Source organism: Juglans microcarpa x Juglans regia, chromosome 6S (assembly GCF_004785595.1).
Source record: "Juglans microcarpa x Juglans regia isolate MS1-56 chromosome 6S, Jm3101_v1.0, whole genome shotgun sequence".
Classification (NCBI taxonomy): Eukaryota; Viridiplantae; Streptophyta; class Magnoliopsida; order Fagales; family Juglandaceae; genus Juglans; species Juglans microcarpa x Juglans regia.
In genome coordinates, this window is record NC_054605.1 from 19966152 (window position 1) to 19989743 (window position 23592).

At 39.2% G+C, this 23592-nt stretch overlaps 2 protein-coding genes and 1 long non-coding RNA gene across 5 annotated transcripts; 1 reads left to right on the forward strand and 2 right to left on the reverse strand.

Annotated features, from left to right (window-relative positions):
- The first annotated feature begins 1513 nt into the window (after nucleotides 1-1513).
- LOC121236783 (ubiquitin-conjugating enzyme E2 36) lies at nucleotides 1514-12235 on the forward strand. 2 transcript variants are annotated; one of them, XM_041133234.1, is made up of 8 exons: nucleotides 1514-1683; nucleotides 1973-2000; nucleotides 2182-2268; nucleotides 3101-3159; nucleotides 10991-11032; nucleotides 11128-11201; nucleotides 11734-11910; nucleotides 11943-12235. In XM_041133234.1, exons 1-8 carry the CDS (start codon nucleotides 1648-1650, stop codon nucleotides 12019-12021), a joined length of 582 nt encoding a protein of 193 aa, XP_040989168.1. In that variant the 5' UTR covers nucleotides 1514-1647; the 3' UTR covers nucleotides 12022-12235. The 2 variants fall into 2 exon arrangements, with proteins under 2 accessions (XP_040989168.1, XP_040989169.1); XM_041133235.1 differs by having other exon boundaries at nucleotides 1518-1683; nucleotides 11734-11831; nucleotides 11953-12235.
- LOC121236784 lies at nucleotides 3282-20150 on the reverse strand. The gene is made up of 3 exons (XR_005934806.1): nucleotides 20008-20150; nucleotides 12801-12807; nucleotides 3282-3294 (listed from the first exon to the last, which is right to left on the reverse strand). It is a non-coding gene; the product is annotated as an uncharacterized LOC121236784 (long non-coding RNA).
- Nucleotides 16130-20014, reverse strand: LOC121236782 (TPR repeat-containing thioredoxin TTL1-like). 2 transcript variants are annotated; one of them, XR_005934805.1, is made up of 8 exons: nucleotides 19053-20014; nucleotides 18273-18468; nucleotides 17990-18174; nucleotides 17574-17907; nucleotides 17286-17490; nucleotides 17082-17188; nucleotides 16605-16954; nucleotides 16130-16471 (listed from the first exon to the last, which is right to left on the reverse strand). XR_005934805.1 is itself a non-coding variant. In XM_041133233.1 (7 exons), exons 1-7 carry the CDS (start codon nucleotides 19988-19990, stop codon nucleotides 16802-16804), a joined length of 2118 nt encoding a protein of 705 aa, XP_040989167.1. In that variant the 5' UTR covers nucleotides 19991-20014; the 3' UTR covers nucleotides 16130-16801. The 2 variants fall into 2 exon arrangements, 1 of the variants encoding a protein (XP_040989167.1); XM_041133233.1 differs by having other exon boundaries at nucleotides 16130-16954.
- Nucleotides 20151-23592: the final 3442 nt, after the last annotated feature.

Here is a 23592-nt window from a genome sequence, read left to right on the forward strand (position 1 = left end):
TTTAAACGGCCTCTTCCAATCATTTTAGCAAGAGAGGGAGGTTTCCATGGGTCATTGTATACGAAAATATGACTTATGAAAATAATTTTTTAAAATGTTTGTGAAATAATGAGAGAATCCTTCTTCCTCGAAGGGGGTTTGGTTTATCAATCTACCTCTTGAGAGCACTTGAAAGTGGTATAAAATGTGAATCCAACTTCTGAAAAACTCATGACAGTCTTTGGAAGACTGCCATTCCAAGGCAATGTTTTTCATTCCATTTGCATTTATTTACCTTGCCAACTTCTCTAAAGTCAGATCGCAGCTGGGATATAGAGGGTGCTACCTGCTGCTGCTGCATAGCGTCTTCATGAATTAAGCTAGCTGTATGTTGTTCATATGGTCTCTGGATACAATTGCTGAAATGGACAGGCAAGGGCAACAGTCTATTGACATCTGCTCTAGAATCTTAATTTTAAATGGGTTGTAAAATACTTGTAAGAATATTTATTCCAAGACAATAATTTACTGATCCCAAGACAAGAATCCATCAATTCAACAACCTCAAGGAAGGAAATATCCTAATGCCAAAGTCGGATGCCGGATCGTTGGTCAGCACCATAGATTCCGCGTTTAAGGTTACGATTTGACATGGAAAAGTTTAGGACTTCGGAGTTTGGAGGCAAGGTTTTGCTCCGGTTTGGATGGGAACTGAGATCAGCTATCTCACATAATTATTATAATTTTTTTAAATTTTTATATAAAATATAATAAATAATTCAATATTTTTAAATTTAAAAATAATAATATTATTATAATAATATTTTATTCAACACATTTAGAACTTAATTGAGATGAGTTATAATAGATTATTATTAATAAAAGCATGTGTCTAGTTTTGGTACGAGAAGGTCTGTCTTAGGTTGCATTTAATTGTAAGATTTAGCTGAATTTATTTTAATTTTAAGTTAAATCTAATATCTAAACATCCAACTTTTGAATTACTAAACTTATCTCAATTTAAAACCTCCTTACACAGGAGATCTATAATTTTTTTCAACTTAATACATCTTTATACGTAGAACCCATAACTTTTTTTAACTTTTCATAAAAAGTATTAACTCATTTTAACATTCAAATATAATTTAAACTCAGTTTAGATGGATTTCATATAATTCTCTCTACTATTAAACTCACTATTATTCATAAAAAATTAAACTTAACTTAACATTTAAACGCAACCTCGAAAAGGAAAAAAAGTGTTACGCTTGCGTTTGTGCGGTTTTAATATTCTATTCTTTATTTTTATAAGAATAATGAAGTATTTTATTTTCAAGTAAGAGTATAATAGAGTACACAGTTTATATCATTTAAATAATAAAATTTAATTGATTTACATTACGAATTAAATTATATCACTACGTAGATTTAAAAATAAAATACATAAAAATATTTTAAATTAAAAATTAATAAATCAGATTATAATATTTCATATTTATAATAAAGTAAAATTAACGCCTCAAGTCAGGACTGATGAGGATCGTGATTCGTAACGCCATTTCCTAAAGCATTTCTAAAACAACGACGCACGCACTCTCCGTCTCTCTGACTCTCTCTATCTCGACAGTAAACCCTTTGGCATTTGTGTGCTCTGTAATCGAACTCGACATGGCCAACAGCAATCTACCCAGAAGAATCATCAAGGTTTGTATCTCGATCTTCTCCTCGATTCCTCTCTCAGTTTCTTTGATCTCTCCATCTGCTTGGTACACCAGAAAACCACCGAAAGCTCTCTCTCTTTTCCTTCTGTTTTTGTTTCGTAAAATGAACGACTCCTTTAGACCGAGCTGTAATCTACGATTTCGTCGCTCTGGTTTTTTTTCTCGTTGCTTCCGATCTTCTTCTGCAACTGAACGGAGTTTTAGGGTTTCTCTGTTTGTTTTTGTATCTGATCGTCACTGTATTTGCTCATTTTCTTTTCTTGATCCAACAGGAAACGCAGCGCCTCCTGAGTGAACCAGGTAAGTACTTTCTCTTTCATTTTATAACTGCATCTGTTTATGTTTATCACTCTTGCGTTAAAGTCTGTTCTTTTAATTTTGTTTTACGTTTGAAAACTGTGAAAAAAAATCATAAACTAAATTCCCTTTTGAGGTAATGTAAGGGAAGGGTAACTATCTGAATTCTAATCTATGGTTTCAGCGCCAGGAATTAGTGCATCGCCATCGGAGGACAATATGCGATATTTTAATGTAATGATCCTTGGCCCAACACAGTCTCCGTATGAAGGTAATCAGCTGAACAGCATGCGATTTGGACTTCATAGTTATCTTGGTGTTGTATCTTGGTTGGCAGCGCATTCTTGAAGTTGTCTTAGTTCTTGAGATTGAATGCTGAGAGTATATGAAAGATTTCAATGTTTTTACGTTGTTTTGAGATGTCAAATATGCACCTTTGAATTGAAATATTTCTGGAATTCTATAAAGGTTTTATTTTTGAGGTAATATTTCTACTTTTGATATGAGCTAGTGGTTTTCAAAAACGATACTGGGGCCCTAATTTTTCATCTTCATTTAGAAATTCTAGCTCTATCTAACTATATATAGAGAATTATTTTTGGAAAACTTGTTTCGATGCTCATTTCTTAATCGTCTTAAACTTCAATTACTCTTGCTGGAAAATCTTAGTCATCATCTTAAAAATAGCCCATTATACTCATCAAGCATCCTTCTGCCATAAAAAAAGATCTCCCCCACATTCATTATTTCCTGTACTGCTCTTGTGGAGCAGGTTGTGACTCTCTCTCTCTCTCTCTGTATAAATGCTATTCCGGGTGGTTAAAAGAGACGATGGTTGCTTTTGAGTGATAATTTTCTGCTTGGTGGTAAATAGAAATGAGTAGTGGTGTGGTTTAGAAACGTTGATGATGATCTTTTATCCTGCCTATATGTTTCCTGAACTTTGCATGGTTGGACTTATCATTATCACGCCATTTGGAATGTCAATGAAAACAAAGGAAAAACAAGAATAGATGCAGTTCTTATCTTGTTACTCTGGGAGCCTCAAGTATTATTTACTTTTTTTTAAGACATGATGTGTTCTCATTTACTAAATCATGCAGGAGGAGTTTTCAAGTTGGAACTATTTTTGCCCGAAGAATATCCAATGGCTGCTCCCAAGGTAATTTGATTTGGGAGTCATTTCCATCTGGTGCTTTCTACCTTTATGGGAAGTAGACACTAGTTCAGTCTTCATCAGCCACAACCCTTTGAATTTTGACTTATAAAAAGAAATCATTTATGAAATGTTTCTGTTCTCATTGCACATTTGGCTGTTTCCTTTGGTCGAATATAAAGCACATTTTACCAATAAAAAAAAAATACAGATATTTTTGAGTATACAAAAAGCTAGAACCTTCTGTAAAGTGTAAGTAAATGATTATTGAGTATACAAGTACGATAAGATCCTGCATTGTAATATGCCCCTACAGACTTGAACAAAATTGACTTGACACGTATGTGAAAAATTTGCGTTACTTAAATGATGCTTGTACGAGCCTGGTGCTTTAAACAACACTGAGCTTTAAAACCATAATGTACACCATAGCTTAATTTGCTTAATAACGTGAATTACAAAATATCTGTATTTCACTCGCTCTATCTAGAAGTTATTGAACTAGGATGCCCTTAGATCTTGTATTTACAAAACTATTAATCGATATTCACATGATTTTTAAAACTTGAAAGCAAAGAGGGTATCTAGGATTGGAGGTTTTACCGTCTGTGGGGCTTTCTAGATTGTTTGGCATATATATTCAACATAAAAAACCGTTGGCTAGCTTATGTTGAAGAGCACAAGTCTAGGGCTTTCCTAAAGAAACAGGTTAGCCACTTACCCGAAAAGGGGAAAAACAGGTTAACCTGTTGCTGTCATTTTGACCTGTGATAGCTTTCTAGGCTCTGCACTCTAAACCCATCTGAAAAAAGAGGCAGGAAGATAGGAGCTGAGGGCAGCAGATTGTTTCCATATTTTTGGATGAGCTTGGGTTCGACGCAGCATTTGCTCGAATGCCTGACCGAGGAGCGCCTATCATCTTGGCATAGCACTATGAAATGCATATGCTTCTTACATGAATTATCCTTGTGCTTGTGTTACTGAGACGTGTTTCTTTCTTTTCCTCTATCTGATAACATCTTTACCTTGAAATGCACAATATGATATGATACATGATAAAGAAAGAATCTATGATTCAGATGGTGCTGCTTATGAACTAAGAACATTTTTTAAAGATGAACTATCTAGTGTTTCAAGACTGAATTTGGTACGGTTTGATTTGATAAGCTCACATAAGTTTTAAACCTTTTTTTTTTTAAAAAAAAGGAAGCTCACTTGGGGTTTTTTTTAAGAGGAAAAACCCTCCTGACTTCTAATAATTTTGAATTTTGGTTATTGTCTCACCCTTTCGCTTTAAATATTCCTTTCCTAAATGGGATCCCAAAATGATTAATGCACTGGGCAGGGGCTTATTCAGTTTATAGGCTCGATCTTGAGAAATGACTATGGTTTTTTGTGATGCTTAGAATTCTGTCTTGCTGAACATCTTTTAGATAATATTTTGTGAGTATGCCCATCTTGGTGCCGGTGACTGACATGTGCTATGGGATTGAATTAATGGGTGGCCTGGTTTGTTATGTGGTATAAAAGAAAATTACCGCTGTTGGAGTTTGTTGGTATCACTCAGGAGTCAGGGCTTGGATTGGTATTCTGTGTTCATGTACAGACTACAGTTTTGTGGTGGAATTGAGGTGCTTTATGGTTTCATTTCATGCAAAACAAACTCTAGGGACTAGGCCCATACAGATAGGGTTGGCAGACAGATTAGGTGAAGATTTGCATCCTAGAAGTCACTCCTTTGAGACTCATAGGCTGGACAGTGTATAATTTGTTTCCACTGCAGTGTATGTACTTGGTCTTTGATTGTCATACTTTATCTTCATATCCTTTTGTGTAGTCAGTAGGGGGCCCAGAGAAAATAAGGCTTAAGTAGGTTGACTGTCAGCATTACATCTTATAAGAACATGGATTGCCGTACCTCTAGCTCTAATTTAATAAAGTTGTTGCATGTCAATATATTTCTTCTTATTGTACCCTTTTCATATGTGGTCATGGGGTTTTTGCTGGTTGAGACCAGTGTTTGTTAGCCTAGAGTTTCCAGGATTTTATGAGTAGTAGTTTTGTGATGGGGTCGAGTAGGAATGTTGTTATTGATAAAAAATGTTTTGAGATTATGAAGACGAATGCAAGGTGGTGGAGAATCACCGAGAGCAGTTGTCACGCGGTGAATCACATCTTCATTGAGCAAGACTCCTTGGGGTGGGTGGGTGGGTGGCTGGCATGGTAGAGGAAGGTATAGTTTCAGAGGGCCCCTCTGTTTTCATCAGGTCGCATAGAATTGGTTCTCACGTGTTGGTGATTCAAAGATAACGCAACTCTTATGGGAGTTTCTTCTCCTTATTAGAGCTCGGTCAAGAGAAACGGCACGGCTTACTTGTGATTCCGGAAGGGAGGAAAGGTGTTGGTTGGAGGAATTTTGGTGAGTTGTTGAAGGAAAGTGCTGCAACTGCAACCGCAACCTCCTCTGTTTTGGGAAGGGATAACAGAGGGAACCACCCATGGACGCTGCCTCCTCCACTACCACAGGGGCATGGAGTTTTTTCTTCGTACAAGGAGGCTCTGTCTGGAGCTCCAAAACCTGCAGAGGGGTTAGGTCCTCTGGTGAAGACGCGGCCCTGTGAAGAAGCAAGTGTACGCAGGCCTTTGTCAAGGCCAAGTTTGGAAACTTTGTTACTGTCGTTGGTAGAGATGGAGAAGCAAGTGGGTGGGTTAATTCTAAATATGGGTGTATTAAAACGTTGCGTTGAGGAGGGACTTCAGAGGGAGAAGATTTTTGTGGGGGTCCAGGGTGAAGGCTTCGTTAACCTGTGTTTGAGTATGGGCTTAAGGGGAAGGGAACCGTTTCTGGTGGGCCTCATTTGCAAGCCAAGTCTATCTAGCAGCCCATCGATTTAGCTAAGCCCGTAGCTCAGGGCTCGAAGCCTGCTTGGAGACGCAGGGAAGCCCACGGAGCTAGCCCAGTGTCGTCGCTACCGTTGGTGGCAGGTCAGGCCTCGTCGGTGGAGGCAAGTTCAAAGGTGGCGGTGGCGGGCCCGCCGGTGAGTTCTATGCTACCTAAGGTGGTGTCGGCAGGTTGCAGAGTTGATGATCCGATTCTTAGTACTGCCGGAATCCTCGCATCGGCGACTCAAACGTCGGCATCCCTGAAACAGAACCCGACGACTCAAACGCCGGCAGCCACTGATACGCTTACTTTCACTATGGAAGCCCTCGATGAAGCCAGTGGCCCTGCGCAAGCCTCGTTGGAACACGGGGTCTTTGGTTCGCCTGAATCCTCACTGAAACAGAACCTCACGGTGTCCCTCGCGACGGTGACTCTAACGTTGGCAGCCACTGATATGCCAACCCATTCCACGGAAGTCCTCGATAAGGCCAGCGGCCTTGCGCAAGCTTCGTTGGAACACGGGGTGCTTTCGGAGGGGCCGCCACCTTCTGTGGTGGCATAGACTTTGCCGCCGGTATGTTCTGGCCTACTTCCCGAGCCTCTGGTGACAATTACTCTACCGGTGCCGTCTCATAATCATTTGTTGGATGTAGTTGAACTTTCGGGCCTAGCAGTGGCACAGGCAGAGACGCCAGCTCCTTTTGGGCTGTTTTCTGCTCCCCTAGCTGTGAAAACAGTAGCCATTGCGTCGGAAAAGGTGGTAGAAGAGTTCGGTTTTCTCGAAAATACTGTTTCTTTGGTTTTGTTTACGGCTAACAAGGATGGGGAGGATAAACCTACTCCACTCTATTCCTTTCATCCCAATGTGTCAGACTGGGTTATCCGGAGAGCTATGGACATTAAGCACATGGTAGGAATTTCTTATGGGGATTTTGAAGCTGAATTTATGGCCTTACTTACAGTCGTAGAGGCGGTGAATGCCCAAGCAAAGTCCGACCAATCCTTGGCTTCGGCCAAAAAAAGGGAAAGGGAACTCAAGAGGCTAGATTGGGCAATGAAAGAGGATGGAGGTGAGAAGAGCTCTACTCGGGAGCGTAGTAAGGGGAGGGGGAAAATGGTTGTCCCATGAAGCCAAAAATAATTTCATGGAATGTGAGGGGGCTGCATGATCCTAATAAGCAGCTCCAAGTTAGAAATTTACTTCGCCAGTGGAAAGGGGACATCATATGCTTACAAGAGACTAAATTGGAAGTTATTACTAGACAAGTAATTCGCAGTGTATGGAGAGGACAACATATTGGGTGGTCCTACCTACCATCAAAAGGTGCTTCCGGGGGAGTTTTAATTATGTTTGACACAAGGGTGGTGGAAAGGGTGGAGGAGTGTGTGGGTGATTTCTCGATGTCATGCTCTTTTGTGAACATAGAAGACGGCTTTAAGTGGGCTTTTGCAGGGGTTTATGGCCCTAATCTTGATTCAGAGAGAAGATTTTTGTGGAAAGAACTAGCGGGAGTCATTAGTTGGTGGGAGCTACCGAGTTGCATAGGGGGTGACTTTAATACTTCTCGCTTTCCAAGCGAGAGGTCGGGATCTTCTCGCATCACTCCAGCCACGAGAGATTTCTCTGATTTTATTTCAGAACAGGAGCTCATGGACATTCCATTATCATGAGGCACTTTTACCTGGTCCAACAATCGTGACTGCCCATCATGGTCGAGCACTGATAGATTTTTGCTAACACCCGATTGGGAGTCACACTTTCCGGATGTGGCTTAAAGAAGATTACCCTGTTTATGTTTTGATCACTTCCCTATCATTTTAGATTGTGGAGGCATCCATGGGGGTAGAAGGTATTTTAAATTTGAACATATGTGGCTTAAAACTGATGGTTTTGTAGACAGGGTCAGACATTGGTGGACTTCCTATAGTTTCCAAGGCTCTTCAAGTTTCATTATGGCTAAAAAGTTGAAAGCGCTGAAATAGGACCTGAAGCAGTGAAATGAACAAGTTTTTGGCAATATGCTTCGGCAAAAGTGCTCTCTTTTAGAGGAATTACAGGGTTTGGAAGGTGAGGAGGAGGCTAGATCCCTTTCTGATCTTGACAAAATCCGTAAGAACCAGGTAGTTGCTGATCTTGAAAGGGTTACTTTGATGGAGGAGATTTTATGGAGACAAAAATCAAGGGTACTCTAGCTTAAGGAGGGGGACAAATGCACGAAATTCTTCCACAGGATGGCTAATTCTCACAGGAGGAATAATGCTATTGATACACTGATAGTAGATGGGACAGCTTCTTCAGATCAGACGGTTATCAAAAATCACATTTAACAATACTATCAACAATTATCATCAGAAGAGCATAATTGGAGACCGAGAGTGGATGGGTTGCCTTTTACCACTTTAGATTAGCACAATGCAGGGTGGTTAGAAAGGCCTTTTACAGAAGAGGAAGTGGGCAATGTTATCAGAAGTATGGCAAGTGATAAGGCTCTCGGTCCGGATGGATTTACCCTGGGTTTCTTTCAAGTTTATTGGGAGGTGGTCAAGGAAGATATTATGCAAGTCTTTCTTGAATTTCATTCTAATGCTAGATTTGAAAAGAGCCTCAATGCCACATATTTAGCCCTCATCCCTAAAAAGGTGGGATCTAGGGATGTGAGGGACTATCTCCCCATTAGTCTCGTGAACGAGATGTACAAGATTATTTCCAAAGTGTTAGCAAATAGACTAAGCTCGGTGGTGGAAAAACTAATCTCGAAGCCGCAAAATGTGTTTGTCAAAGGTAGACAAATCCTTGACTTGGTTCTTATTGCAAATGAAGTATTGGATGGTCGACTTAAGTCTAGAGAGCCTGGGCTACTTTGCAAGTTAGACATGGAGAAAGCTTATGATCATGTCAACTAGAAGTTCCTTCTTTATTTACTTGAAAGAAGTGGTTTTAGGGGGAAATGGCAGAAATGGGTAGAATTTTGTATCACTTTAGCTCGTTTCAAATGGCTCTCCGGTGGGTTTCTTCAACTCCTCTCGGGGCCTGAGACAAGGAGATCCGCTCTCCCCTCTACTTTTTTTATTTGTCATGGAAGCTCTCAGCAAGATGATTGAGGGGATGGTGGATGGTGGGTTACTCCATGGTTTTTCGGTAGGGAATGGTGATCTTAACATTTCTCATTTGTTATTTGCTGATGACACTTATTTTTTGTGGTGCACACCTCGGTCAAGTCCAATACTTGAGGGCGTTACTCCTTTGCTTTGCGGTCGTGTCAGGATTGAGCATTAACCTCGCTAAGTCGAAAATAGTGCCAGTGGGGGCCGCCCCCGAAGTGGAGATTTTTGCTTCTACCTTGGGTTGTAAGATATCTTCGCTTCCTATGAATTATCTTGGTTTACCGTTGGGTGCCTCTTTTAAATCTGAGAGAATTTGGAATGATGTAGTCGAAAGGGTGGAGTGCAGATTGGCTGCTTGGAAGAGGCTTTACTTGTCGAAAGGTGGTAGGTTGACTTTGATTAAAAGCACTCTTTATAACTTACCTACCTATTTCTTGTCTTTGTTCTCGCTTCCCACAAAGGTGGCTAATAGAATTGAGAAATTACAAAGGGATTTCTTATGGAGGGGATTGGGGGAAGAGTTCAAATTCCCCTTGGTTAATTGGTCTACAGTTTGTACCCCAATTTCTGGGGGAGGTTTGGGGATTCGTCACTTGCTGAAATTCAATCAAGCTCTCTTGGGTAAGTGGTTGTGGAGGTATCAAAATGAAAGGGAGGCTTTTTGGAGGGCGGTCATAGATTCTCAATTTGGGGAAGCTTGGGGAGGATGGTGTTCGAATGAGGTATGAGGCACTTATGGAGTGGGTTTATGGAAAAAACATTAGGAGTCTTTGGGGGACATTCCGAGAACATGAATATTTTGTTGTAGGCGATGGTTCGCGTGTCCCTTTTTGGTTTGATATATGGTGTGGTAACCATTGTCTACGAGATACTTTCCCTGCCATCTTTGCACTTGCAAGAGTTAAGGAGGCATCGATTGCCTTTCTTCATTCTTCAGCAAATGGCACCCCTCAATGAAATATTGACTTCATTAGGGCAGCCCATGATTGGGAATTGGAGTCTTTTATAGAGTTCTTTGCGGCTTTATATTCTGCAAGTATTCCAGGGGGCTCCGGTGATAAGTTACATTGGAATCATTCTAAGAAAGGTATCTTCTCAGTCAGTTCTTTTTATCAAAAGCTTACGAACTCCGGTTTGTCTATATTCCCGTGGAAGAGTATATGGAAGACGAAAGCTCCTTCAAAAGCAGCCTTCTTTGTCTGGACAGCGTCTTTGGACAAGATTCTCACCATAGATAATTTGAGGAAACGATGAGTCATTATCCTAGATTGGTGTTGTATGTTAAGAAGTAGGGAGAGTCTGTTGATCATCTGCTTTTACACTGTGAGGTGGTTAAGGCTGTATGGGATGATGTCTTCTCAAGAGTCGGACTGTCTTGGGTTATGCCTTGGAGATTGGTGGATTTCCTCGCAAGCTGGACAGGACTTCACGGAGATTCTCAGGTAGCAGCAATTTGGAGATTGGTACCAATATGCTTGTGTTGGTGCATTTGGAGGGAGATAAATGCTAGATGTTTTGATGATCAAGAGAGAACAAGGGATGAGCTTAAATTTTCTTTTTTAAGACATTGTTCTTAAGAGGGGGGGGCTATAGTTTGTAACGGACGTAGTGTCCATGATCTTCTTCTTTCTATTGTTTCCTCTAGCTAGGCTTGTTTTCATGTATACTTCCTGTGTACCTGGGCTATGCCTATTTCTGTGAATATATTCTCTTTGATTACCGATAAAAAAAAAAAATATGTGGTCATGGTTACTGCTGTACATTTGTTTCTGTGATGCTTTCAAGTTTCCATGTTTTCCACTTCTGTGCCTTCACTACTTAAGTGTTTAAACATATTTCATGCAACAGGTCCGATTTCTCACTAAGATATATCATCCCAACATTGACAAGGTAGGCTATACTTTATATTACATTTTTACTCATTTTAGGTGGAAGAAGAAATTATTATATCTTTTGCCTCTTATGGAATAAGTTTCTCAATGCAGCTTGGAAGGATATGCCTTGATATTCTGAAGGACAAATGGAGCCCTGCTCTCCAAATACGAACTGTACTTTTGAGGTATAGATAGCTATGATCTTATCACAATTATCAGAAAGAGTTCTGATTTACTTGTGTTATTTCCGTGGGAATAGCTTAAAAAAAAAAAAAAAAAAAGTCTTTTGGCAGGTCTAGTTTTAAATGAACGGCAAAAGATGATGAAATTGAAAATACATTTAAAGATAGGGGGAACATATGAATATGGATAATTTCCTTTTCTACCATCAGGCAGCCACTAGGGGTGGTGTAGTGGTCTTGGGGTGAACCATATGAACCGGACGTCCTGAGTTCGAAACTCCACATTCACACTTTTGGGGCCATTAGACTAGGGGAATTTCGCGTTGAGTTATCTGATGTGAACAGGAAACTTTTTTGCCAAGGAGCTGTGCATCCTTGGGATTATTTGAGGCTTTGTTCCCCTATACTTGGTGCCAATAAAAAAAAGAAAAGAAACCATTGGGGGATACGGTTTGTATTATATTTTAGCACGTGTTTATGGGAAAAAAATGGAACCAATAATTATTTAGTTTGTTGGCATTGTTTTACTCGTTAGCATTCAAGCACTTCTGAGTGCTCCAAACCCCGATGATCCACTTTCTGAGAACATTGCTAAGCATTGGAAAACAAATGAGGCTGAAGCTGTTGAAACGGGTAATGTTGTTGGTCTCCACTTGGTTTCTTCAAAGATAAGTTTATATTGTAACACCAATTCAGGGAGTCAAATTACTATCTCTCTCCTTCACTGTGTTCTGTTACCCATTGATCCCTGCAGCAAAGGAGTGGACTCGTTTATATGCAAGCGGTGCCTGATGACACGGTGGAAAATCTTTGCTCCCCCTGAATAATAGTATGAAGAAATGTATGCTACTGACTGTTGAATTTAGATGGAAATTTGGAACAATTGATCTTCAAACAATTGGAGTTGCTGGTTAATTGCTTCCTGTTGATGGTTAATTGCTTCTCTCTCACGGAAGCCTTGTGAAACTTGTATGATATATTTGGCCATCAATTTGGCGAAATGTTTTATATATATATATATATATAATATATGTATCCCTAGCAATTTGCTATGGCCGATTATTTTTGCCCTTTCTAAAAGCCTGTAGCTCTGACCCACCGGTGCTACAAAGGCATGACTGATCTTGAATTAAGCTCCATCTGCAGTTTATACTTTTCTGTTGATTCTAATGTCTCCCTCATCTTAAAAAATAAAAGACGAACTTACGGAAATGGCGGTTTCGGTTATTTCATAAAGGATAATAATAAAATAACTACCCCTTTACAATTTCTCTCTTTCATAAGACGTATGAGGATATCAAATTTTGGCATGGCTTGCTGGTTGCTCTTATTGGCTTAACCCACCCCCCGCCCAACACGAGCAAAAAACAAAACAAAACAAAACAAAAAAACAAAAAATCCGAAAAAGAACGAAGTTTATGTCAATCATTGCTGTTATCGCCTACCCAGCAACCAACTCTCGGCGGGCGGATAAAGGGTATTGCTATTAATGACCTCGCCCTACATGGCCTAAAGAATATGAGTGTGCATAAAATCGACAAAAGCAAAATTCCAATATCTCCTTTGTATTGTAGCCCAAATCATTCGCTTCCAAAGTTGCACTCCCTACCTAACTTCCTGCCTGAAGCCATTTCTTCTACAGAAAACGCCATGATAGTTCCCCCCCCACACAAAAAAAAACTCTTTCAAAAAGCATTAGGAGACACTCTGAGTCGGATGCCATGAAACCAATAGTTTCATGCAGCAATGAAACCCTTTCCAAAGCCATTTTCCCTTCAACCCCACCGCTCTTTCTATAATAATTACAAGCTATAGTGTCTTTGAGCATTTAGAGCAATAGGTCATTAGTAAACCAAACTCCGACTAGTTTCACCCACCAATACTTGTTATAAGGAAAATGCAATCCGTAGCACAAGTCTTTACACATCTACGTTATGAATGACAAAACAATTATGCTAGATACAATCGGCTATGCAGAATCGAGACGCAACCGGTTAACATGTCAGCATCTATCTCGAAAGAAGAAAAGAAGTCATCCCATCGTCTCCTCCATCTCAAAAACAATCTCATCTTCCATCTCAAAAGAAGTCCTCCCATCATCTCCATCTCCATCTATTGGGCCCTCTCCCTCCCTCCCTCCCTCCATTTCCATCTCCATCTCCGTGGGACCTCTTCCCTCTCTCCCTATCCATTTTCTTTTCTTCTCCCTCTTCCTTTCCACATTGTACCCTAAATCCATCCATCTCCATCTCTATATCACCTGCGTTTTTTGCTTTTGGGTGTCCATGGAAAAGCTTTTGGACTTTGTTTTCTCTGTTTTTGATATTGGCATTAACTCTGACTTTGGCCTCTTGAACACGAGAACTTGGAATCTGGGAGAAGATTTTAACAAAGCAATCGGGAGCTTGGAGATGGGCTCAATTGGGACGATTTTTCTTTTGGAAATACTCCATGTTTGAATGAGATTTTGGTACTTCTTAATGCTATGGTTACAGTAATTAAAAAAAAAAAAACACAGCATATTTTTTGGCCGAGTAGCAAAGATTTTTTTACAACCCTAGCAAGTGATTTCCAACATGATGGAGCTGATTTTCTGGTGGGTGTTTGTTTATAAGGAGAGGGAAATGAAATGGATGGAGAGAGAGAGAGAGAGAGAGAGAGAGAGAGAGAGAGGTTGGAGGAGAAAGGAGAGGGAATGAAATCAGAGTTGCTTTGTTTGAACGCATCCCATTTGTTTTTCCATAAGAGTTGCTTGTCGTAAAAATAAATCAAGCGATGGATTTCATTGGAATGCCATCGTTTTGGATCATCACCGCTTTATGTGTCCTGTTACATTTATGCAATGGCGCTGTAAATGATGAGGCATTTGTTCATGACTCGGATTCCAAAACAAAATTAGCTGATTCCAGATTTAATGGAGGATATTTTCTGGCTCCATGGCTCTAGATCCGAGTTAGAAGAAGAAGAAGAAGAAAATGCAAAGATGAAGGACTCTGCTTGGGAGGGAGGCTCGAAGGACGCTGAAGAAACATCAGAGGGAAGTTCGTGTGGATTTGTGGGAAGACAAAGGGAGGAAGACGACGAAAATGAAGAAAAAGATGAAGAGGAGGTGGTGGGTCCAAGGACAGAGTGGGCTACGAGGAGAGAAAGTTCGGTGCGTATAAACGGCACGATTTCTTACCACGTAGGCAATGTTTACCCGACGGTTTCTCCAACCAGTTGTATTTAGTATTTTTCATGACAAAATACTTCCGTTTTACACTTCTTGCTTATAATTACTACTTTTAATATGTTGACGTAAAGAGTATCAAAGTTTTATCGTCACCTCTTACCTTAAAAGAAAAGAACACCATTGACACCACAAAATTAATGCAAACAATGTAGTAAGTATGCGAAAAACAAAAATGGCAGAAACATAAAACGCCATTAACCTAAAGAAAGAACCTCAATAACCAGGCCTGAGGTCAAGTGTCCCCGAGACAAAGAAACAGAGCCACAGTAAGCAAAAAACGACAGGTCTTTGCTTGGATAGATAAATGTCCTGTGGTTCCTGGTCAACAACGGCTATATACCAGTCAACAGACTTTATTAGCCCTACACCAACATTTCTTTTTTTATCTATTTTATGTACACCGTACTAACTGTAGCATAGAGTACGGTACCTTACCCTATCCCACGATTCCCACCACCATCCATCACTTCGCATTGGATCTCCTGTCACCTCTGCAACTGCATCTTTCTCTGTTCCTTGCTCCTTACTTTTCTTTTCTTTTTTATCTTTTTATTGACGTGTGGCCCACGTGAGCAGCAAGTTGCTATCTGTTTGACACGCACATACGTGTGGTGCAAAAACATAAAATTAGGAATCCCTATGAGAGCATTCCCAGCCGATTCCCAAAGATACATTTTCCTATAATATGAGGGATTTCGTTAAAAATCTCCCCTCCATCCGATTCCCAATGGTACATTTTCCTATAATATGAGGGATTTAAATAATTACAAAAATATAAAAAAATTAATTTTAAAAATATTATCATACCAGCAAAAAAATTATTTAAATTTTTGTTTAAAATATTCACTAGTAACACTTCAAAACATAAGAAAAAATATTGAGTGGTTAAATTTGTAAATAAAAGTGAGAAAAAAATAATAAAAAAAGAATAGAGAATAAAATGTAGGAATTTTTTAAAATATGAGTAAAATTTAGAAAAATATTTTAGGAAATGCAAATTTTATCTAAATTATAGAAAATTTTAAAGAAAACCGGATGAAAAAGCTCTAAACACTTTGTTCTTTAGCAAATAATCTAATATAAAGTATAGGGGATTGAGTTGGGGGACTCTAATCCAACATCACCCACTTTTTTAGGTCCCTCCTCAATCAACTACGTCATACAATTCTACCCATCACCCGATTTTAAGGTCCACAAAATGGGGCGGTCACCGTCTCCAAAATCACCAGCCAATCAAGTCACACGTATTAGCACCGACCGATTGCACTTTTCTTCTGAGCTTTCTTAATTAATTAAGATACTTCTCTGAGTCTGTATACTTAAATGCCCCCACATGTGAACATCAGCCACCTCACAGCACAGGGATCTCTCTCTCTCTCTCTCTCTCTCTCTCTCTGCCCCCACACTTCAAATCCTCTAATATAATCTTTTTGTAATATAAATTAAATTTTTAGCAAAAAACAAACAGTCAACCTCAAAGAAAAGAGCAATGAATTGTGTCAACAACCAAGTCCGACCTTTAATAAGAAAAAAACAACCAACGTTTGAAGAAACACACTCTTGGCAAAGACCAAGTCGGGTATTTTCCCACTTCCTCACCGTTTTTCCAGAATGCTCCCTACTGAAGGAAAGCTAGAGAGCATTCGGCCATTTGCAGCTCGAATTACAGTGAGCTTGAGAGAATATATTGATGCAGTAATTGTAGGGGAAAAAATGGGAATTTTTTTATTCATGAAATGATTTATAAAGACAATAAACAAAATATAATACCAACATATTCATCCTTCTTTCACTAACCCAAGAATCCTCTGGACATCCAATCTCCTTCATGGCTTCCAATTTCTTTGTATATATATCACCACATATACATGTACATAGATCCTCTTCTACCAGCCAGCCAGTCACCTCTCTCTCTCTCTCTCTCTCTCTCTCCCTCTCTCTCCCTCCCTAAGTGTAGCTAGAGAGCAAATTTAACTAAATGGTACATACTTCTCAACATTGTCTCAGCGAAAGTGGCAGGGGATACAAGACCGAGGCTGGCCTACATGAAAATGAAGTAAAAAGAAGTTCCAAAAAGGAAAGGATGGAAATTACTGGGAGGAAGAACAATGGAACCAGAGAGCAATGAGGAATGAATGAATAAATGAAAACTGCAAAAGGAACTAAGCTACTACCTCTCTGGGTTCCCCTGGCATCGGCTGCTAATGAGATTATTTGTGTTTCTGATTATGTCACAGGAATCTGGTAAACCATTTATGGTGGGAGGACAGATTGAAAGGGCCGTAGCGGATTTCCCACCAAACCCTGGGTTTGGGCAGCAAGAAGAAAATGCAAAATGGGCAGAGAAGCATCACCGTACAGACATTGAGTTCTAAATGCCGTAATGCCTCACCGAGTGTTCCAACACATCACGAGTTGGGCACACAATCTCCTTAACTCGGCTACCATTTTTGTAAATCTTGAATGTTGGTACAATCCTCACATTCTCAGTGCTTGCAACTTCTGGGCTCTTTTCAACATCCACCTATGAACAGACACCAGAAAATGCACGTCAAAATTTCCTCCTTTATCATTCGACTTCCAAGCAGAGTTTTGAGCAGAAGATTTCATTGAAATGCCACATTACCAATCAAGTAGGTGAGTCAATTTACCTTCAGGAAATTAATGGAAGGGTAGCGGCCGCAAAGTGTGTCCATGAAAGGAGATATTTGCTTGCTTTGCAGATCAGAGGCAGATTTGAAATAGACAACAGACACGCCTGCAAATTTAGAATTTAAGAACATCACATGGTATTTCGGACGAGAATGCTTAAAAGATGTTTCTGTTCTTTATACATCCTAGATGAGAAGGGTAACCTGGTAAAGATATTGCAGCTCTAAACTGCTCAAGACCCAAAACTTCTTCCACTTCACCGCCAAACTTCATATTATAAACCTCTTCCCCACGGGATTTCTTCAACGCAACTTGAGCATGGAAAAGTGATTCTGCAACTTCATTGTCATCCGGAAGTTCCCTCCTCAAGACCTCATAATCTCGTACTGCTTCCACCCACTTTTCCAACTGTAATCCGTAATATGCAAATGCGTAAACAATTCCATAAATACCAATTAAAGGATATCGAACGGTGAAGTTGGGCCAATTACCTTGATGTTTGAGGCAGCCCTCCGAAGAAGGGCCTTTGTGTAATTGGGTTGAATACTTAAGGCTTGGTCACAATTTTCGACCGATTTTTCCAACAGCCCGAGCTTAAACAAACAAGCTGCCTTATTGCAATAAAGAACAGAGTTGGAAGGGTCAAGCTTGAGACCCTCCTCATATGCTGAGCAAGCTTCGGTGAACCTCTCAGATTTAAAGAGATCATTGCCCCTTGCACGAGCTCTTGCCACCAACCTAACATTGCTATGCAGCACTGCAACTTCAACATTCCGAGGATCAACCTGTGCAGCCTTCTCAGTAGCTGCTACAGCATTCTCAAACCTGCAATACATCATCCATTCTTACTCATCCACAAAACCCTTTGCCCTCTAATATATGAGGAAAATTAAATTTCTGAACTCACCTTCCCAATGCCATCTCGATCTGACCACGGACAAAATATAGATAAGCCTCAGAAAGCATCCCAAAGAATCTACTCTGTGAGCAGGAGGGGGTACATGGTTCTATTTTGGGAATATTTAATATGCTTGATTCTGCAACATCAATTTGTTGTAGCTTCAAAAGGGCCTCCGCCCTACACATAAAGAGCTGTAAATTCAATTTGAACCAGTTCAGCCATTTATTAATGTGGGCTGCACCAATCTCTTAAACCATGCTAAAGAAATTTTTTACAAATGGGCTTTTACCTGTGGAGAAAAGTCAGCTCCAGCAGCGATTGTAGCATCAACTTCCCTCAGAGCACTTTTCCAATCATTAATCCTCCGAGCATCAGTGCATTTTCTCAAGTGCTTCTCCACTGTCTGCAACTTCTGCAGCTCCATTGGATCTGGCTGCACTCCTGGAATACAAAGGTGCCTCCTGGCATTCTCAACCTGCCCTAACCTGTGAATAATTTAAGTTAAACGGGTATGGCCTAAAATTTGTATGAACAAAAATTAGTTTGCACAATGCCAATCAAAAAAACTTGAATAAACCAGCAAAATTCTAAAATAAAAGGCATTGTGCATTGGCTACCACAGAGAGATAGGTCCCAGTTATATAGGCAATATTAGAACAATCCATTGTCTTGAAACGCAAATATGTTAGGATATTTTACATTGCTTAAAATTTACTTTAGAAGCACAAAGTAGAAATTATCTAATCCAAAGAACGGACTGAATTTCTGGACACTACACAATAAATAAAATCATGGGATTTTCCAAATAAAAAATCACAAAGAACCCATTAATGAAAATAGTCAATTACCAGATTCAAACAAGGTAACTCCAAGCAACTTATCTGCTAACAAAATCAGAACCGACACGCTAAAACAAAACGATCAACGACGGAAGCAAAAACCAACCTAATGCAAATCGCATTCGCATCAGAAAACACCCTAGATCTAACAACATAAGAACAACCCACCGATGCCCACAAAAACCAATCAATCAAAGAAGGCAAAGAACACAACTTGAAACATAACCCACCTAAGAAAAAGAGATGCCAACCGCTGGTGAGCCCTCCCATAATTAGGATCCAACTTCACCGCCTCCTCGCACTCTGTCAACGCCTCTCCTAGCCTCCCTAAAGCCGTCAATGCTGCCGCCCGGTTGCTCCGGTATGCTGCATTGCCCGGCGAAAGCGCAATTGCCCGATCGTACAAGTTCAATGCCTCCCCAAAATGACCACTCTTGTATTGTTCATTCCCAGCCCTCTTCACCTCCTCCGGATCCACACCTACAACTGATCTCCGCCCGTAGTCTCCGCCACCGCTTGACCTCAAATTAGTGGCGTTGATATTTGAGGGCTCTTTGGGGGCGACACCGCCCCGCATTATGCTCCCGTGGCCGTAATTGCCCGACCCGGTACCTAAAACGTCGGCTCTCGAGCTCCGGTTTGGAGTCATGCCTGTCTTGAGGACCTTCCCTGACGGGCAAATGTTGCCAGTGGGAAGGACATTCAGTGCCGGTGAATTCACGGAGCTTTGTGTTTGTGTATGGGTCTGACCCGGGTATTTTATCGTTTGGGTCGCACCAGAATCGGATCTAGTGTAGAGCGATTTGAAATTCCGAGCATTTACGCCGGATCGGATGCTGTCGCCGGCCGTAGGACTGCTCTCGCCAGAGCCAGAAAGCTCGCCGGAGTGGTTGTTGGGACCAGAATCGGATCTTTTTCCAACCGGATTATGCCCATTTCGTCCGGATACCGATCCGGAGGAGCTGGAGCTACTGGTCGTGGTTGTGGTGGTGGCGGTCAGCCCACTGCCTGCAGGTCCGGCGTACCGGGTTCGGAGAGGCGAGACTGGGGAGCCCAGATCAAGCTCTCTGAAATCGGGCTTGTTCGCCTCGAAACTCAGTGAATCCCGGAACCGTTCGTCGAGCGTTTCGAGCCCTAGCTCCGAAATGGTCTTCCCGGGATGCGACATTTTCCCACTAAGCAAACAAAATGAAAACTTTCTTATGTTTTTCCTTCTTCGAAAACTTAACTCTCTTTCTTAGCAATGCGTGAGAATGGACGTACAGAGACACCGAGTTAGAAGAAGAAGTCTTGAAGTGAAGGGAGAGGAAAGAGAGAAAGAGACGAGGATCTCGTGATACAAAAGAAGAAAGCAAAGAATGAATGTGAGACGACTAGAAATCTTTAAAAATTGCCTGTGTGAATTTAGAGAGATTTACCAGAGGGAGAAAGAGAAGAAAGGAGAAGGGAAGAAAGGAAAGAGAAAATCTTTTTAATTTGTTCCCTATTCTTTCTCTCGTCTACACCTGCTACTGCAGCCTTCACGAGACAGACAGGTTTCACTTCTCTCTCGCTCAAAATCTCCTCACTTTGTTTATTATTTCTCTCCCACCATCTCTCCTCCTCCACATTCTTCCTCCACAGTTTACCTTTATTTGTTTGCTCCTACTTTCATATTTTTTCATGCATTGCCATCAAATTTTCCCAATAACGCATTAATGGTAATTGCATTAAATCGTTGTCATCTTGCATATATAAAGCTGTATATATGTGTATTAATATTATAAGATGCCAGGAATCTTTTATTTATTTTATACCAGTTTAGAAGGTTACCCAATTCTCTGTGTTCCCTCTAGTCTCTTGTTTACTACTTATTCTCGTTGAATATTTCCACAACAATGAATTTTCCCTCAATTGGGTAATGCATCCATGAAAGGGATTTTGGAGTTTCAAATCATATCAAAATTACTCATAATTTTCATGGGCTATCTTCTATTTCTTAATCAAATTATCAAAATGGTTACTTTCTCATTCATGATTTCACTTTTTTCACAAATTTTCTCATTTTTTAAGATTTGATTGTGTTTGAGAAACTGATAAGTTCGACATTTTCTGTTATTTTCACAAATTTGTAGATAGACCCATTTGTCATGCAAAAGCTTCCAAAAAAAAAAGAAAAAGGAAAAGAAAAAGAAAAGGAAAAGTCTTTTCCTCTATGGATCCTCCCCCTCCTTGTTTCTTTCTGCACTCTCTAGCAAATATAACGTGTATTTACATCCTCAAATAAATGAGTTTCTTCACCACGTGGCAGTCATACAGATCGGCCTCACACGTGTCACAATTAGGGAGATAACAGATCCGAATAGCGTCAATAAAAACAGTTTGGCTGCGGGGCTTGTTAGTATGATCGATCAGAATCATAACTCTTACGTGTGAGTGGTTCACACCCTATTGTTTTCTCCCAGTTTTGCCTAAAGATTCCTGTACTTCTTTATTTCCAGATTTTTTACCTTCTCACGCAACGCAAGCCAGGGAAAACTCAAGATTTGAGGACCTCCTATACCTATGAAATTACTTTAGTGTCCCTAAGATGTCATCTTAATTACGACGACGACTTTCTATAAGCCCAAGAACGTGAGAGATGTGGCATTGTGGTGGATAAGGATGGGATTGAGGGGTTGTTTTGTTTGGAGAGGAGTGTCTCGACACAAGTAGCTGGCCATGTGCAGGAGGGAGTGGCGTGCCAGCTGGCCCATTCAGCAAACAAAACCTCCTTACTAGGACCTAAAAGGTGGCGTCCAGCTAAGCAAATGACGGCGTCACTATGACTCCCGCTATTCTCTACTCTTTTGGGTGCGTCACGTTATGAGTGAAGTAACGGGCGTTAACGGGGATGGTGACAACCGAGGAGAGACGAGGCGAGTGGTGGCAGAGAAGGGGATAATGATGACCAGGCAATCCAAATCAAGCCAGGTAGATGAAAATTGATTTATTACAAAAATATTTTCCCCGTATTTTGATATTAAAAAAATTCATTTACAAGTCTCTCTTTGTATCCCAAGGATTCTTTGGATTTATAAAATTTTACATCTCATTTTATTTTATTATTATAATTTTATTAAATTTTTACATAAAATAAAATAAAAGATTAAACTTTTTAAAATTTTAAAATAATAATAATATTTTAATTAATTTTTAACTTTTATTTATAACCATCTCATTTCGTTTCACTGTCCAAATCAATTCTAATAATATTTATATTTTAAATTATTAATAATTATGATAAATTTGATAATAAATTTTTATTTTATTTTTTTGATACATTTAGGAATGGGGTTTCGAACTCTAGATTTTTATTTTGAAGATTAAAAATTATGTCAATCAGACCATATACTTTTGACAATTTAGAAAGGTCTTGAATAGTATAGGTTGGTTTAAGAAATAAAATAATCTGCAGCGGTAATTAATATTTTTGAGAATTTTCAGGACAATGTTTTTCATGTGTACAGCATTAATTAGTAATGGATGCATCTGGATCCAATATGTTGTAGCTTGTTGTCGACTTGTTCTTGTAGTTAATTGGAGGTTGTCATGTGCCGCCTTCTTTGTTCTTTTGGCGTTGTATTTGTACAGCTTCTTTATTGCAATTAAATCCATTCATCTACCCTTGAAAAAACAAGCAAGCATCTGAATCTGAATAATTTTATGAATTTACAAAATAAATATAATGATTGCACCCCAAGAAAAAAAAAAAATTATTAATTATTAAGCTTGCCTGTGTTTGAGACCAAATCAAACATACATCACGACTCAAAAACAATACACAAACTTAGGAGCTTAGGATAATTAATGTAATTAATACATTATTATAAGTTAATAATACCTATAATTAATCAGTAATTTTGTGTGCAACCAAACCCTTAACTCTAACGATGAAAAATGATTAAATGCTTTCATATCGAGATGATTAGTGTGTTACTTCGGGAAAAAAAAAACTTGTCACGTCGTATTATTTAATTTCTTTATGAAAAAATTTATTTATCATCTCAACTTTTATCATCTTTACATCATCTTATGATGTGATATTAAATGATAAGTTTATAAATAAAATTTAATAAATAATTTATAATTACTTAATGTCAGATCATAAAATGATAGAAGTTAAAATAATGAATAATATTACTCTTCTTTGCTTGCTTGTAGCTGACGTTCAGCATCGCTGATTCTCCGAAGAAAATATTAATAAATATATGGAAATAAGAAGACCAACGTCATGATCCTTATTGAGTTGAGCAGTATTTTCTTGAAACCCAATTTTCAGTGCTTAGCTTTTAGATAAAAATAAATTTTATATAATTTTTTTTAAGTGAGATAAGATACAAAATTCTCATCTCATTTTATCTTATTCTTATAATTTTTTTAAATTTTTGTACAAAATATAATAAAAAATTTAAATTTTTAAAAATTTAAAATAATAATATTATTAAAATAATAATATTATTATTAAAAAATAATATTTTAAACTTTTATCTAAAAACAAAAATTCTTACATCACTATCTAAATTGGGTTTCAAGATAAGTAGTGCTCAACTCAATAAGGATCATGTTAATAGTTCCTAATATGAAGGCTCACGGCCTGCATCTTTAATTGGCTGCCGATCACTTAATTCATTATGCAAAAAATCTGGTTGGTTAATTTCCGGGTGTATGTATAATTAATAGTATGATAAATTAGATACTTACCAGGAAAAAAAAAAAAAAAAGTATAATAATTCAGTATGAGATATTAAT

Coding starts and splice junctions, on each gene's coding strand:
- LOC121236782 (XM_041133233.1), bottom strand. CDS start 19,990: ATGTCGCATCCCGGGAAGACCATTTCGGAGCTAGGGCTCGAAACGCTC. Junction 17,491..17,573: donor GGGCTGCCTCAAACATCAAG/GTAATTGGCCCA, acceptor TACGGATTACAG/TTGGAAAAGTGGGTGGAAGC. Junction 16,955..17,081: donor CTTCCATTAATTTCCTGAAG/GTAAATTGACTC, acceptor GTCTGTTCATAG/GTGGATGTTGAAAAGAGCCC.
- LOC121236783 (XM_041133234.1), top strand. CDS start 1,648: ATGGCCAACAGCAATCTACCCAGAAGAATCATCAAG. Junction 11,033..11,127: donor ATCATCCCAACATTGACAAG/GTAGGCTATACT, acceptor TTCTCAATGCAG/CTTGGAAGGATATGCCTTGA. Junction 11,911..11,942: donor TCAGGGAGTCAAATTACTAT/CTCTCTCCTTCA, acceptor TGTTACCCATTG/ATCCCTGCAGCAAAGGAGTG.